Genomic DNA, 16,547 nt, shown 5'->3' with positions numbered 1-16,547 from the left:
GACTTGTCTTCAAATAAGGTTTAGGGTTTCTGTGTCCTGACTGAGGAGAGGGCAGACCATGTCTGCTTTTGCACCCCAGGCTCTGAGTTTTATCGCACTCTTTGTTCATGTCCCGTATTTCACCAGTCGCAGAGTGGAAATAAAGAGTATGTCTGTCACAGGTGTATAAAGCAAAGATGTGCTTGTAATCTGTCCATAGAAAAATGACACCATCTGTTGGCAATGTAGAAAATGACACAGTGAAGATGTCACCAAGGGTCAGATGTTAAATCCACGATTACAAAAAGGTCTGGCTTTTGGGTCGATACTAGGTTATAAAGAATGCTAATGTTCAAGAAGTCACTCATAGAAAAATTAGGAACTACAAATTCTTCTCATTGCCTTTCATATATCCTTTTTCAAAGAGGGAAAATGTTGGTGTGTGTAAAACTCAGGATGGTAGAAAAATATGCCAGAAACTGGCCCCATGCTGAAGGTGATAGTACATGAGCTAGTCTTTATGTGGCGTACATTCTGCAAGTACAGATGCATTTCTCAGCCTACAGGGAGGTGGAGCAGGCCCAGTTGTAAGGGTGAGGGAACACCTTGCCACAATAATCTAAAAATCCAATTCTCTAGAGTTCTGCAGTCCTACACCTCTTGTCTTTAGCCCTGATTTTAGTATCCATACAGCCCATATATGGATTAGAAAAATAAAACAGTGACCCACAGTAGCAGGAAACCTCGCCCATCCCTTTGACAGAGGATTTTCGGTTAATTTATGCAGGCCCCTTTGCACTTCAGCTTTTTCCCCACTGGTTGCTAGGCAACCCTTTGAGTTACTGCGCATGCCTTTTTTATGATAACTGTCATTATGATTATTTTTTAATTATACAACTGAGACCATGGATTAAAACAGCATATTGTCACTCATGCTTTGCCACTGCTTCCCAGCATTCCCGAACACACCCAGAATCACCTTCTGAAATTTACATAGCAGTGATTTATGATCATTTTTTGATGTTTCTGGCTTCACAAAGGAGCTAGAGGTGACATCATAAGGGGAGCCAGATTTTTGTGAAAAACGACTATACCATATATCACAAGCAGTTATTGATCTGAGTAGGCCAAATCAGATATTAGGATCTTGAACCTAAATTATTATATCTTTGTTCTGTTAACCATGTCTGCTTCCAGTATTAAGGGATGGGAAAGCTTATATTGCTTTGTAGCCTGTTTTACAAAATGCTAAGCCTTTGTAACTGTTAAACCTGCTTTTGCATAAACCCAACATGAATTTGGGGGAGGGTACAACACTGATCCTAGAAACGTGAGGCACTCATACTTGCCAAGGACATTTGTTCTTTTTTGCCCAAATTGCTCCACACACAGATAAGTGCAGTGAGCAAAGATGAATGGTTTCCTCGAGCAAATGTGTGTGGCTCAGCGTGTACAATACTCTGAAGACCAAACAGATAGTGACTAGGAGCGTACAAAAGCTTTTCATCTGAGTTTCCAGAGCATATTCTGAGTTATTTCTAAATATAAAATGAATTTGAAGACAAAGGAGAATGAAAATAATAGCTGTGTGTATTTTTAACCAACTCTGGTATTCATTTAAAAATGCAATTTTTGGTTAAAAAGGATATTTTAAATAGCACAATAAATTGAGATTTGCTGTAAAAGAAATCCACAGTGTGGTTCTCATATGTGATAGAAGTAGGGTCCTAATTGTGTTTTAATATGATTTGGAGTTAGCAGAATGAGCATTAATCTCCAATATAATTCTGGAATTTTCTTCATTTTCAACAGCCTCATGTCTGTGCCTATGTGGATGGGGTGTAATTTGCTTTGTTGCTGTGTCCAGAAGCAAAACCTTCACTGAGGAGTGCTTGATCTGCTTTGTTTCTGTTTGTTTCACCCACTCTGCAGTTCAGGGCGGCAGCTCAGTGAAGTCTTCATTCAGTTACCTTCCAGGAAAGAGTTACCAGAATACTATGAATTAATTAGGAAGCCAGTGGATTTCAAAAAAATAAAGGTAGATATTTTGTTCACTAACTTTATTCTTCAAGTAGATGAAGAAGTATGAATGTGTTGAGATGGTTAGACTCGGGGGTCAAGGGTGGCACCAGGCTTGCTCCCGGAAAGGCAGGGCTGTCTTTATGCCTTTCTTTGTGTGTGTGTTGCATAACCATTATGTTCAGAGGTTGTAGTATGACTCGCCCTGCCCTTTTTGTTTCCTGTCCAGAGCTCCTTCCTCCCCTGGGGGTGAAGGGCACTGGCAGGAGGGGTTTTCAGTGAGTGGCAGCTCCTTGGGTTGAGCAGTCCCATACCCCAGTAGGGCTGTGGGCCATGAAGGCAAAGAGAAGACCAGGCTTTCTTAAGTTAACAATTGTTGCATCTTCTTCCTCTATTTTATCCATACTTTCCATCAGGAAAGAATTCGTAATCATAAGTACCGGAGCCTGGGTGACCTGGAGAAGGATGTCATGCTTCTCTGCCACAACGCTCAGACGTTCAATTTGGAAGGATCCCAGGTATGTCTCTACTTGTATGAAAAGTTTTTAACCTTCAGCATGCCTGTGTTTTTTCAAGTAAAGCATTTCATTTTTACTCTCTCAGTGATGGCTACTGTACTCTAGCAGAACAATGAAAGAAAAAATAAAAGGTTATTCTGTGCTCCCTGTGTAAGGAAATCAAGGCTTTGACATTTTCAAATTACCTTTGTGCCATAGCTGGCCTGGCTGCTGTTCACACTTCCCTTCTCCCACACTTCCTGTCTCTAATTGGAGGAGGAATTCAGGTAAAGCATTTAAGGTAATGCCTTTTGAAAGGCTGCCATACCATTTTTGGTTTTAGAGGAACTATATTTGATTATGTTTACCTTGATTTTTCTCACTGTAACTTCACATTAGGAGTTGAAAGTACTATGATTTAAAACAAAGCACAGAGGGAAAAGTGCCTCTAATTGCTTTTCAAAATCCTTTTCATTCCCTTCTCCACAGTTAGCAAGTCTTAACAGTATATAAGTGACACCAAATTCATTAAAACAACAAACGGGAGGGCACTTCTGCTTTAATTACGCCTCAATTACTCTCACCTTTTGTTGGAAGTCACTTTTTTCTAGCTGTATTTTGACCTCGTGCTCTCATAGCCAATGAAAAAGGAAGAAAAAAATGCCTGGTCAGTGTGTCTGCTGAGCAACACTCTCAGGCCACCATTAAATTCTTAAGCTTCTTTCCTGACCTTAATCTTTTGCCTGCGTGTCAGTTCAATTCATCAAATTAAGGAAAATGTGAATCCTCAGGTTGTGCCTTCAACAGACTCTGCCCTTGAGGATTAATAGCCATTAATAGTACTGTTAACCAAAACAAGAGGTGTTGAGGACAAGCTTTCCATTTTAGAGACCCTCTAAAGAAAGTTGTGATCAAAGCCAAGCAGAAGACAGTAAGTGGAAGAATCAGAGAAGCCTTTTGTGTATGATCATTTTAGTCTCTGGGTAGATTTTTTGGGTCCCGTAGGTCGAGGTGACATTATTAACTACGATACGCATCCAGTCCCTTTCTGGTCCCACACCCTCTTTGTCTGTACTCTGTCTCACAGTTGCAATGAGGTGACAAATGGCCCTTGGTTGGTTTCACTTCCAGTCTGTCCTAGATGCTAGCTTAGCTGCTTATCTTGCCCAGGTGCTGCCCCTTAGGCTTCAGGGTTTCCCATGCTCCATCCAGAGTGAACTTGATCTCCATGGAGTGTTAGCTGCTGTCCTCTAGCTTCACCCCTACACCTTTAGCCATGCTACTTCCAGCCTACATAGTTGATGGTCCAATCACTCAGGTCCCACAAACAGCTGCTTCCCAACGCACTTCCTTGAGCTTTGAGATCATGGTAGATTTGCATACGGTTGTAATTTATATGGAGAGATCTGGTATACCTTTTACCTCCTCACCAGATAGTAACGTCTTGCATAGCAGAATACAGGGTCATAGCCCAGGAACTGACAATGGTGTCACGCCAGATACACCTTTTTACTCTTGCCTTTCCACCCTTATTCGTTTGCTCTCCTTCTCACGCCCTGCGATGTCTCTGATAAATGCTGCCCCTGTGGCTCTATCCCACAGCCCTCTCTCTCTCCTCCTACTGTTCTTCATTTTCCTGTAGTACTCACTGCTTAAAGGAAAAAAAAAAATGCATCCTCATCTTTACCATAAAGCGAAATGTTCCTAGAAAGCAAGGACCTATTCTTTTTCCTTTAAAATTTTTTAACTATTTTTGTAAAAGGGGCCACATAACATTTAAGTATATAGCTCCATGTTATGCAACAGATCCCTGAGACTTTTGCTTCTTGCAGAACTGATACTTTGCCTAGCGCAACTCTCTGCTCCCCTACCCTAGTTGGTACCCACCATTCTCCTTTGATCCTGTGAATTCAATTGTGTATTTCATACCTCATAAGTGGAGTCATTCAGTATTTGTCTTTTGGTGATGGCTTATTTTTTCACTTTGCATAATGTCCTCAAGATTCCTTTCATGTTGTAGCTTGTGGCAGGATTTTCTTCCTATTCAGGGCCGAATAATATTTCACCGTGTGTATGTACCACATTTTGTTTAGCTCTGCTTGGCTATTCATCTATCTGTAGATAATTTGGATCGCTTCTAACATTTGCTTGTTAGGAATAATGGTTTTGTGAACATAGGTATCCAAATGTATCTTCAAGACCTTGCTTTAAATTATTTTTGATACATAACCGGAAGTGGGATTGCTAGATCAGATAGCAGTTCTGTTTTTAATTTTTCGTGAACTTTGACAGTACCTGCACAGGGCCGTGCTGAGGTGTGTGCATACACTAAAAACAGGATGTTGGCTGGATGTATATTGGCTCGCACTGGTGAACTCAGTAATAGGGAATACCATTTTAAAGAGGTTCCTCTGCCATAGTGTTACCACAATATCTATCAATTCTTGGGAATGAATCCAGAGCCTTTGCACTAAGCTACACCACAGCTCTCTTTATTCTTATTTTGAGACAGGGTCTTGCTAAGTTATGCTCCAACTTGTGATCCTCAGCTTCCCCAAGTGCTGGGATTATAAGCTTATATGCACCAACATGCACAACTGAAATGCAGTTGTTTTTAAATACTGTTTTTCTTGTCAGAGATGTGGATATCTTATATACTTGTCACCTCCAGCTGTTTGTGCGTGCACATAAAACATTTTTTTTTGTTACCGGAGATCGAACTCGGGACCTTGCGCTTGTGAGGCAGGCGCTGGAACCACTCAGCTAAATCCTCGGCCCTGCACATAAAACATTTTGAAATGATTTTAACTGCATTTGGACTTGGTCCTATAGAAATGTGTGTGCCTGTATTTGGTTCTGTGTTTTTTTATAGGCACTAATGGTGATGTTTCTAGCACCATTCCTGTAAAATAATGCTAGTGCATTGCATAAGGAAGGGCACTCTGCTTTTGTGGGTCCCAGGCCCTCAGCCTTTAACAGATGCCACTTTGACCATTTAGATCTATGAAGACTCCATCGTCTTACAGTCAGTGTTTAAGAGTGCGCGGCAGAAAATTGCCAAAGAGGAAGAAAGTGAGGAGGAAAGCAATGAAGAAGAGGAAGAGGAAGATGAAGAGGAGTCTGAATCTGAGGGTGAGTCCAGACCCCTGGTTCCTTCCTGCACGTCCTTGTTCCCACCTGCAGAGATGTTTACAGGTGCTTCAGAGGGGGCAGATCTGGATTCAAGCCTTTGGTCTACTTTGTCACTGATGGGCACTCCAGGCAGCATAGTTAACCCGCTCAGCTCCATCATGGGTAAAAATGAGGTAAGTATGTAAGGAGGCACGCTGGGAAATGCTGCCTTTGAATGTTACAGTGGCACAACATTAGTATAAGCAGCACTTTTCTACCCTTCGGCACAGCTTCTGAAACCTAGAGGGCTTGAATCTGTATTTTGAAAGAGTTCTCACAGGATGTTGATGTGGCTGAGCTGAGGCCACGTTTTGGGAATTATTTTCTTTATCTTTTCTTTTAAACAGGGTCTCACTATGTAGCCCATTCTGGCTTTGAACTCATGGCGATCCTCCTGCCTCCAGAGTGCTGGGATTATAGGCATGTGCCACCAGGCCCAGCTTGGCAATTATCTTCCAAAGCCATGATGCTCAGACAGAATTGGAGCAGTGTGGTCCATTTTACTCACCCTGCAAAGTTTGGGGATTTTTTTTTGTGTGTGTGTGTGAGAGGTTATTTATCTTGGTTTTGTGTATAGTGCAGTTTTTGCATTGAGTTTTTCAAATTCATTAGAAAGGTATTTGGTGATCCTGAATTTTACCTTTATGGTGATAGCCTTGCTGTTTCAAAGAAGGTTGCCTTCAGAAGCCTAATCATGTCTTCCCTGCCTGCATCCCATTTTAGAGCAGTACAAGCAAACTTTAAATATTAAAATCACCCAATGTAGCATTGCATTTTGAGAAGTCTCCTAGATTTCATTCTTTTTATATATATATATATATAAATTTATAGCATAATTTTTCTATACATGAACATTTTCAAGGGAAGCAGTGAGTTTTTCTACAAGATGTATTAACATTCATTAACGAATGTACAAAATGGCTTTTACTTTTTGAATCAGGTTTCATGTGATCTTGTTTGAGCCTTTTTAGAATTCATTATTGCTACTATAACAAATTACCCCAAACTTAGCTGCTTAAAACAACACAAGTTTATCACCGTATAGTCCTGTGGGCCACAGGGTCAACTGGGTTCTTCTGACCTAAAGCAAGGTGGCTGCAGGCTGCGCTTGGTGGCGGAGGTGGGGGTGAGGGTAGCCCGCCGCCTCGCTCATGCAGGTGACAAGCACAGTTCAGTTCCTCACACTGGTAAAACCAAGCTTCCTGTTCTCTTGCCAGAATGCATCAGTGACAGGGGCTGTCCTTCTCGGGCCCATCTCTTGTACCTTCCCTTCTGCCTCCTCCTCCTCTTCCCCTTTTAATGATTTCCGTCACTGCACAGACTCACCTGGAAAATGACTTTTGCCATGTCAGGTAACAAACAGGTTTGAGGGTTGGGACTAGTATTCTGCCCACCTCACTTGATAACTAGAGCTTTATAAGGGCCCATGGTGGCACTGTAACACCCTAGGTAGCTGGTCATAGGGCTCAGCTAATGGTTTGGTTTATTAGCCTGCCTGTCCACAGCAGCCTGGCAGGTAGGATTTCTGGAGGTCCAAATCCATTGGTACACAAGTGGGACAGCTTTAGAATGTCCCACATTGTAGGAATGAAAATGGTTTTCACTCCTGAATGGATTTTTGTACACCCATGTCCAGAACAAGTCGACCTGGATAGAGGTAGATACTTCTCTTTTCCCTTCCCAGCTATTAAAAAAATGCCCCGTAGGACTGGTTACTAGCATCAGTTTTTTAGAGCCTGTCTCCCTGCAAATAAAGATCTCCCCAAGGCCCAGCATCTTCCAGCACATTAAGAAGCAGACATCTGGGAGTAATGGATAGAAACCTTGACTAGGAATTCTGAATGGTGGGTTCGCATTTACCCTCCTTGGGATGGGAGAAGGGCACATATAACCACTCCATTCTCATCTATCTGATCTTTTTTTTTTGGTACCAGGGATCGAACTTGGACCTTGTGGTCGAAAGGCAGGAGCCGGAACCGATGAGCTAAATCCCCGGCCCCTCCATTCTCATCTGTTTCCCTGGGAAATGTCACTGTGTAAATGTCTCACAGGTCCCTTCACAAAACCCATCTGACAATGTCCTATCTTGAAGGTTTCTGCCTGAGTTATGACTTGCCCCATCACAATATATATATGTTATCTAGGTACCTTGAGATACCTCACACATGGTATTCTAGATGAGAGAGCCGAATTCTCAGTAAACTGACCCTCAGGTACTGGAACTGCCATCTATGGGTGCCTGTCCCACAGCAAGGCCACAAAGCAGATTTTCTTTGTTCCTAGGATCCGCACCTACATCTGTCTGTAGTGCCCTGAGCATTTGCCACCTCAGGATGGCCCTGTCAGAATGGAAATAAGTAGTCTTTCTGAAGGTTACTTTGGCAGAGTACTGTAAGAAATTGGCCATACGAATGTGACCAGGCTGCCTCCATTCTGGCAAGAAGGGTTAACAAGTAGGTGTATGGCAACTTTGTAGTGGCAGAGAAGCCAGAAACTTCAGCAGCCACTGCAGCGTGCATGCCCGTAAATCCGCCACCACTGATCTAGTGTTACCCAAACAGTGAAATTATGGGTCGTTTTCTACTCATTTATATTTTTAATGCAAAATTTTAATGCACACACCTCCCCACACCTCGCTGTACCTGTCGGCCATGAGGAGATAGGAAAAGAACCCAGCCTCAGTGAGATTTCTTTTCCTTTCCATCTGTTGCCCATTTCATGTGACCCTCCAATTCATCTTCCGAACACACCGATCAGCTTGTGAAACAGTGCTAAGTAGACAGGACAGTGAGAACAGGCACTCTGGGTCCTTTGGTTTGTGAGCTTTTTACTTCTGTACAAGATTGCCCTGTGACTCCTCAATGGGATCTGTTTTGTTTCTGTTGTAGCAAAATCTGTTAAGGTGAAAATCAAACTCAATAAAAAAGATGAGAAAGGCCGGGACAAAGGGAAAGGCAAGAAAAGGCCAAATCGAGGAAAAGCAAAGCCTGTAGTGAGTGATTTTGACAGCGACGAAGAACAGGATGAAAACGTAAGTGTTGGTCTTGGCAGAGGAGTCCCCCCGACATCTCTGTCCCCACCTGGACTGAAAATGGAATGAATGTGTTGAGTTTTTAATGCTAAGAGTGTGAACAGAGCTGTATGGTTTAGGACAGTGGTGGAAAACCTGTTACATTTGTATCACTGAAAGCTCTAAAGGGTTTGCCATCACTGGTTTAGAAGAAAGAATATGAAACTTTGCGTGCTGCTTTTTTAATACTTTTTTTTTTTGTACCAGGGATCGAATTTGCCAGGCAGGCACCATACCACTGAGTTACATCTCCAACCCTTTTTTAATAGTTTTTAAAAATGAAAAGCTACTAAATTTCTTTTCTCTTCTTTTCATGCATTTACTTGCAAATATAGTTTTCTTCATGGCCAGTTAGTATTTCATACCCATCACACCCAGCATAGTACCCTAGAACCTAGTAGATTAGATTAGTAGAGCAGCTTAGGAGAAAGAATTAACAAAAATGTTGCGGTGTTACAGTCTGGGGCCTGTGTTCCTAAAGTACCTTCCACTTCATTCACTTTCTATGAAAGCTTAGGTTCCGCACCACCCACCCTCCACACGCTTTTCTTTCTGGACAGATCACTGTCCATTTTAGTATGTATGCCAATTTGCTCTCCTTTTAACACATTGTCACTCTGGTCTGATTGGAAAATTTCAGAATTATTTTTGCACCCCAGCCTTAACCCTTGACATAAGTGTTTACAACAAGTATATTTAAAATACTGTTTTCCTTAACTTACAGCAAGCAGGTATCAAATATATACCTGAAAATAAAAATTATTAGCCATAAACTTCTGAAGCCAAGGTGAAAGACAGCACACAACAAGCACAGCTGGTGGGGGTTGTGGGAGACTGTAATATTGATTATGTCCAAAGCAGGCTGTAAGCAGCACAGGCTGTATAAAGTTAACCCCACAATTGGCTTGTTTATAGAAGTGAGTCGGGCCAAAGCCTGCATCCCAAGGTCAGAGTAGCTTGCACCCAAAATCCGTTCCCACAACTAAAACTTTCTAACTATGACAATGTTTTAATTACAACCATATATTTTGTCTATTCTGTTCCTAATTTAAGAATCCTTTGTCTTGTCCTTTATGAGTCTTGCTTATATTAGTTTCCATAGAAACTGCAAGACTGTACTTCTCACATATTCCTGCCCTTGTATGTAGCTTACCTTTACCCTAATTGATTACTAATAAAAATCAGTGGCTTCAGCTGGCCAGTGCCTTCGTTGGTTGCACTGGCACTGGTTGTCCTGGTTCCCTGCTTTCTCTCTCAGTTCTGTCTTTTGGGTTGTTTTTTTTTTCTCAGGCCTGTGTTATATACTGGGCAGGAAACTGGAACCTAACTGTAGGGTTCTCTGATAAAGTGTTGCTTGGGACTTTCCTATTAGGAATGCCACTTCTCAACTCAGAGCTTGGCCACACCTCTAAGTGTCTTTCTGTCTTCCCACAGAGATTGAGTGTTCTGAATCCCAAAATGTCATTTCTTTATCATTTTGCCTCATGAGAGTTTATTTTTCCTTTTTTTTGGGGGGGTGGGACATGTGACTATGCTTCATGTTACCTTTTACTTTCAGGAACAGTCAGAAGCAAGTGGGACCGATGATGAGTGATCCTTGTGGACATTTTATCCATGGTAGATCTGAATAGTTTCCTCCCCTCTCTCATTTCGACCCAGTGAATTCACCTGTCATTTGGGCACTGGGTTCTTTCTGTGTGCTCATCATCATCTTATAAACTAGCTTTAGAATAGTGCCAGACAAACATATGATATCATGGTGTAAAAAACACACGCAAATATTTGTAACATATTGTGACCAAATGGGCCTCAAAGATTCAAAGATTAAAACAAAAGCTTTTGATGGAAAATGAGGGTGGATAGTATATTTCTATGGGTGGGTCTAATTTGGTAATGGTTTGTGCCTGGTTTTATCACCTGTTCAGATGAGATTTTTGTCTTTTGTAGCACTGGTAACCAGGAGAAGCCATTAAAAGCCACTGGTTATTTTATTTTTCATCAGGCAATTTTCAAGATTTTTATTTGTTCGGTATTGTTTTTTTTACACTGTGGTACATATAAGCAACTTTAATAGGTGATAAATGTACAGTAGTTAGATTTCACCTACATATACATTTTTCCACTTTATGCTCTATGATCTGAAAAATGCTTTTTGAATTGTATAAGATTTATGTCTACTGTAAACATTGCTTAATTTTTTTGATCTTGATTTTTAAAAGTTTTGTTGAATTTGCTATTGGATATTGCAGTCTATATAGTGTACTGGATGGCTTCTTTTGTCCACCTGATTTCCTATGGTACCAATGTGTATTGTCTCCTTCTCCCTAAAGTGTACTTAATCTTTGCTTTCTTTGCACAATGTCTTTGGTTGCAAGTCATAAGCCTGAGGCAAATAAAATTCCAGTAATTTCGAAGAATGTGGTGTTGGTGCTTTCCTAATAAACATAATTTCGCTCCACTAATGTTGCCTCTTGGTTTTCAGTCCTAGGAGATTAAAACTTTGTGCCTCCTTCAGAGAGCTGGGAAGGTTCTAGCTGCAGAACATTTGGAACAGATTGAGAGAGCCAGTCTCCTAGAATGATCTAGGTGTGTTACAAGAAAAGAGATTATTACTTTCCTGACTGTAAACTATAAAATAACAGAAGAGATGCTGCCAGGGCCCAAGCAATACTAAATCCCTTTTCAGTGTTGTCCCATGGCTTAAATTCTGTTTATTAGCCAGAAAACCTATAAAGCTATTTTATTTTCCCCACCTCCTTTTTAGTAAGCCATTGGAAAATAAATTGCGGTCATCACAACTCGGCACCCCTAATACTTTAGCACAAATAGGGAGAGGAAAGGGATTTTAAAAAGATGTGTTATGTACATGTACCATTATTTACTGCAAATATACTAATAAAAATTAAAAGTAGAGAATAGACCAATCACAAGTTCCACAACTATACCAAAAATAATTAGTTCCCTAATATCTAATATGCAAACCCAGGCATATTTCTCAGTTGTCCCCAAACTGTCTTATATTTGTAATTACGATCTTGTCAAGATACATACTTTGCATATGATTGTCATGCTTGTCTCAGTATCTTTTTTTTTTTTGGGTACCGGGACTCGAACTCAGGACCTTGTGCTTGCGGAGCAGGCAGCAAGCCACTGAGCTAAATTCACAGCCCTCTCAGTATCTTTTTTAAAGTTCTTAAAAAACTAGCCTAAAGATTGGTGCATCCTTTCCTAAGAAACATGATGATAGGATCAAAACATGAATTTTGTTTCTTTACTAACCCTTCTTAGAGTCGTCAGATCTCTGAAATACTTGTGATTATAAAAGATGGAATTGCCAACATTACATGTTACTTTGAATTTTAAAGAAAATTGGACCCATACAGAGAAGGCAGTTCTCCTAAGAAACTTCTTTCTCTCCCTAAATGTCAACTCTTCTTCCAAATTTCCAGTTCTGAGCATTACAGTGTTGAGTTTTCCTCCTTAATTTGTTTGTAAGATTTACTGACTGCAATGAAAGAATAGCTGTATTAGGTTTTCTTGCTGAGATAACTTAGTACTATTCAAAGAAAATTGTTTTTCTCTTGCTTCCATTTCTATATTTTCCTATTTTGTGTGTTTTTGTAATCCCTTCTTGGCTTCAGAGGCATTGCTATTCTAAAACCATCAAACCCATTGTCTTCACGGTTCAAGATTTCTGTTGTGTGAAAATGTTCTGCAATCCTGCTGTGACTGACTTTGCTTTGTCGTCCTCCTTGACTGGTGGAAATGAGCATCATCCCTCAGCACATGAATCATCCCTTTGTCTAGTGGATCCATGCTGTAGACACTACCCACCCATTAGTCACTTAGCAAGTTCTCAGATATCAGATCAACTGTCACAGTATTGTAATGCTTCTGCTCAAATAAGATCAATAGTAGCCTAACTGTGCATCCTAGTGTCTACATCATTCCTCTCCCTTAACTCATCAGGCATTGTATCATCCCATATCATCACAAGATAAGAATGTACAGGAAGCATACCCCATTGGTACCTGAGGAAATCATGGGGGCTAAAAACTTCCTCTAAGTAAACACATGGTGCTGTCATTGAGTGGGGCGGATGTGAAGTTGGTTCTGTGTGTACTCGTAGCTGCCCCCTAATGTATGGGGTGGGTCAAAGGAGGAATGATACCTGGCCCCAGTTGTCACCGGGGTGCAGAGGCAACAGAGTGATTTGTGGGCTATCCTGAGCATGCACATCACCCTGCTTAATGTGTCCCGGCAGTTAGCTTGTTCAGCCTGTTGTTGAGCCCATCAGAAAGCCTAGTTATCTCCAGGAACTGTGGTTTACAAGGAACAGAAGGAGGAATCTATGGGTATCAGGCTAGATACTAGGCCCTTTACATACATATAATATTCAGTTCCAAAATCCATGTAAAGATGACACAGTTCATTCCATTTTGTAAATAAGGACAATACAATCGAGACTGAATTGCTGTAGGCTGTGCACCAAAGCTAGATTTAAAAGGTCAATGTGTTTGACTCCAAAGCCACATTCCTTATAGCTGCTTCTCACCTCCCCAGGCTTTGGGCCTGGAATTGGTCTTGATGAGTCTTGGACACCTGTAGACCTAGCACGCACTGACACAACTGGGCTTGCTATAAAACAAAGTCATGGTCCAGTCTCCTGTTTCCTGTGGTTGAGAATGGAATTTACTGCCGAGACCCAACTTGCTTATTTGTGTCTTGCTGCCCTGGCTATTTCTCCACAGGCTGTTCCACAAGGGATGAGGCTTCATTCCTTAAGCCCAAGCTACAGCCAGATCCTAAAGGTCGCTGCACCTAGCTAAGATGGATGTCACTTCTGCCTCGATCCACCTATCAGGTGTGAGTCAACCATGAATATAGAGACTAAGTTCACATTTGCCCCACCGCTGACAGCACGAAGGGTTTATTGAGACAAAGACTGTAGGCCCTGTGATATCTATAGGCACTTGACAGGGTACACTTAGAATGCAATCACAGTAGTCCTCCCTTAATATGCTATTTTAACTTTTTGTGGTTTCACTTATCCAGGGTCAAGTGTGGCCTAAAAATATTAAAGGGAAAATTCCAGAAGGGACTCATAAGTTTTAAATTGCATATGGTTCTGAGTAGAATGGTAGTGATAAGGTCCTGTACCATCCTACCCAGCACAAAAATCATCCCTTCCCTCAGTGGTGTCATGCTACATACAGCACACTACCTCCCCATTGGTCACTGAGCTTTTTCTGTTATCAGATCCACTCTCAAAGTACTGCAGGGGTTGTGTTTAATTTAGTTCAGTAATACCTGACTTCTCATCACAATGTCTACAGCATTTCACCATGTCTTATCCTGTAGATATTACATTATCTATCAAGATTCCACATTCACATGTTATTACAGTTTGGACATTAACCAACTCAAAGAGAAAGGCTTCTTTTGACTCACAGTTTTAGAGTTTCCAGTCCATAATCATTTGGCCCCATTGCTTTGGGTCAGTAAGGGTTCATGGCCAGAGAGAGTGAGGGAGAATAAGGAACCAGGGTCCCACACTTCCCTACAGGGGCATACTCCCGTTGATCGGAGTATCTCCCACTAGGTCCTAGTTCCTAAAGACTCAGGCACCACCCTACAGCACCCTCTGGGATAGAAAGCCTTCAGTACATGAACCTTTGGGGGACTTCGAATCCAAACTATTGCAAGCGTATTGTTATAATTATTTTATTATTGTTGTTGATCTATTACTGGGCCTATGAGATCAGGCGTGTTCAGGGTGGTATGACCATAGACAACTATTTCATGATTGTGCTTCCATATATATATGTATATATATATATATATATATATATATATGTATATATATATATATATATATATATATATGACTAGGTACAATGCACACTTTCATGCAACCACTGGAGGTCTTAGAGTATATCCCTGTGGGAATGGGAGTAATATGAGAAAATGGAAAAACAGAAACAAAATCTTTGTAAATAGGGAGGAATGGAGGGGTTGAAGGGAGGGCTGGGCAAGGGTGAAAAATAAGAACCAAGAGAGACTATGTAAAGGTGCAAATTTCCAATGATGAATGTCATTATATTGTATACCTAAAATGTACCAATGATTAGAATGAATAATCGATAATCCAAAATAGGAAGAAAAGGTCCAAAGGGGTAGGGGTAGTGGGAGGGGCAGGGGAAAGGAAAGAAGGGAAAGGAAAAATGATGAGCAATGGAAAAAATGGAAATAAAGTCTTTGTAAATAGGGAAGGGTGGAGGGCGTGAAGGGAGGGCTAGGAATGGGAAAAAATAAGAACCAAGATGCATTATGTAAAGGTACAATTCCCAATGAGAAACGTAATTGTGTTGTATACCTACAATGTACCAATAAAAGAATTTAATACAAAAAAAATAAAAATGAAGTATATCCCTGTGGAAGCTACTCGTAGCTCCAAGCCACACCCTCACTTCCACATCAAGGCAGGCTGGCATTCCCGTGCACTTCCCATGTGGAAATTCGAAAGCCCCCACTCAGCCCACCTTTAGAATAGACCCTGACTGCCCCACCCTAGCCTGGCCTCAGGGCCACACCAGTCTCTCAGCTCTAGTTTCAGGCTCTTCCGTGTACCTGCTTGGCAACACATCATGTCTAGCTCTGCCTGAGGTAAAGCTTGTGCTCAGAAACAAGCTACATGGTCCTAAATGAGATGATGTTGACAGGTCTGGCCTTCAGAATGGGATATTCTAAATATGTACCTCTTGATTTCTAATTAAGATAAGATTGTATAGCCAGCAAGTACTAGAGCCAGATACAGTCATGTATCTCCTAATAGGACATCTTCTGAGAAATATGTTGTTGGGCAATTTCATAGATGATTACATGAATTATGATTACATGAATTTTTATTTTCCTGTACTGGGGAATGAACCCAGGGCCTTCACAGCAAGCTACATACCCAGACCTCTTTTTTTTTTTTTTGAGATGGGTTAGTTTAGCCACTAAGTTGCCCAGGCTGAGCTTGAACTTGGGATCTTTCAGTTGTTGCAATATAAATTAAGGTACTACTACTATATATATGTAGTCTGAACACCATTATAGGGTACATGACTGTACATTGCAGAGGGAAGTTAAGGTGTTTAAAGACCTTTCTTTTCTCAAGCTGTTTATTTATCTTTAAAGTATAATTTTTCAGTTGAGAGCCTGAGTCATGCCCCTGACCTAGAAATCAAATATGTGGGTTATTCTAGACTTTGGCATGGACTTAAGAGTTTCAGTTTCTTCTACAAAAAGTGGAGAGTAAGTTGTTCTATAATTCTAAGCCTCATAGTTGATATATACTTTTATATTGCCAAAGATTCTTATTGTATTAGAAACAAAATGAGTTATGAGAAACCCAAATTATAAATAAAGAAAAATAAAAGGTAGGTAATAGGAAGGAGGGAGATAGATCTTTCTCAAAGGCAAGGTGATCAAGAGACAGAGGGGAGGGAAAGGATGAAAAAAGGAATTAAGATGGATTATGTTCATGTACCAGCTCCACACAAGGAGTGCAAACATGTACTGCAAGTGTGTACTGGCATACACATACATATATACAAAAAAATTCACAAAATTAAGGAATAGCCTAGAAGTGGCTTCTAAGGGCCCTTCAAGCACTGATGGCTTCAAAATCAGTGTTTCTCAAAGTGTGATCCCTGGACTAGCAGAATCAGTCATTACTTGAAAACTTTGGAAATAGAAATTCTTATGCCTTATCTGAGACCCACTGAATCAGAAAGTCTTAAGGCTGGGGCCCAGCAATCTAACAA

The 16,547-nt window shown here is 40.9% G+C and overlaps 1 protein-coding gene and 1 long non-coding RNA gene across 22 annotated transcripts in view; one reads left to right on the top strand and one right to left on the bottom strand.

The window, feature by feature from the left end:
• Positions 1-16,547, bottom strand: part of LOC147825942 (uncharacterized) — a 122,301-nt gene that overhangs the window by 18,133 nt on the left and 87,621 nt on the right. The window lies entirely within an intron of this gene.
• Smarca2 (SWI/SNF related BAF chromatin remodeling complex subunit ATPase 2) overlaps positions 1-16,547 on the top strand; it is a 226,474-nt gene that overhangs the window by 165,439 nt on the left and 44,488 nt on the right. For 11 of the 20 annotated variants that reach the window (XM_087184042.1, XM_021252752.2, XM_087184044.1 and 8 more), the window contains 5 exons: positions 1,912-2,017; positions 2,415-2,516; positions 5,495-5,627; positions 8,555-8,697; positions 10,295-11,198. In XM_087184042.1, coding sequence (XP_087040168.1) covers positions 1,912-2,017; positions 2,415-2,516; positions 5,495-5,627; positions 8,555-8,697; positions 10,295-10,330 — 520 coding nt within the window. In that variant the 3' untranslated portion in view covers positions 10,331-11,198. Of the gene's footprint in view, positions 1-1,911; positions 2,018-2,414; positions 2,517-5,494; positions 5,628-8,554; positions 8,698-10,294; positions 11,199-16,547 lie in introns of those variants that run through there. The other 9 variants (XM_087184038.1, XM_087184033.1, XM_087184034.1 and 6 more) reach the window with 1 other exon arrangement.

Source organism: Heterocephalus glaber, unplaced genomic scaffold (genome assembly GCF_053883595.1).
Source record: "Heterocephalus glaber isolate CG9 unplaced genomic scaffold, H.glaber_assembly_v1.0 deba00001481, whole genome shotgun sequence".
In the NCBI taxonomy this organism is placed as follows: Eukaryota; Metazoa; Chordata; class Mammalia; order Rodentia; family Bathyergidae; genus Heterocephalus; species Heterocephalus glaber.
This window is presented reverse-complemented; position numbering and strand designations above follow the sequence as displayed.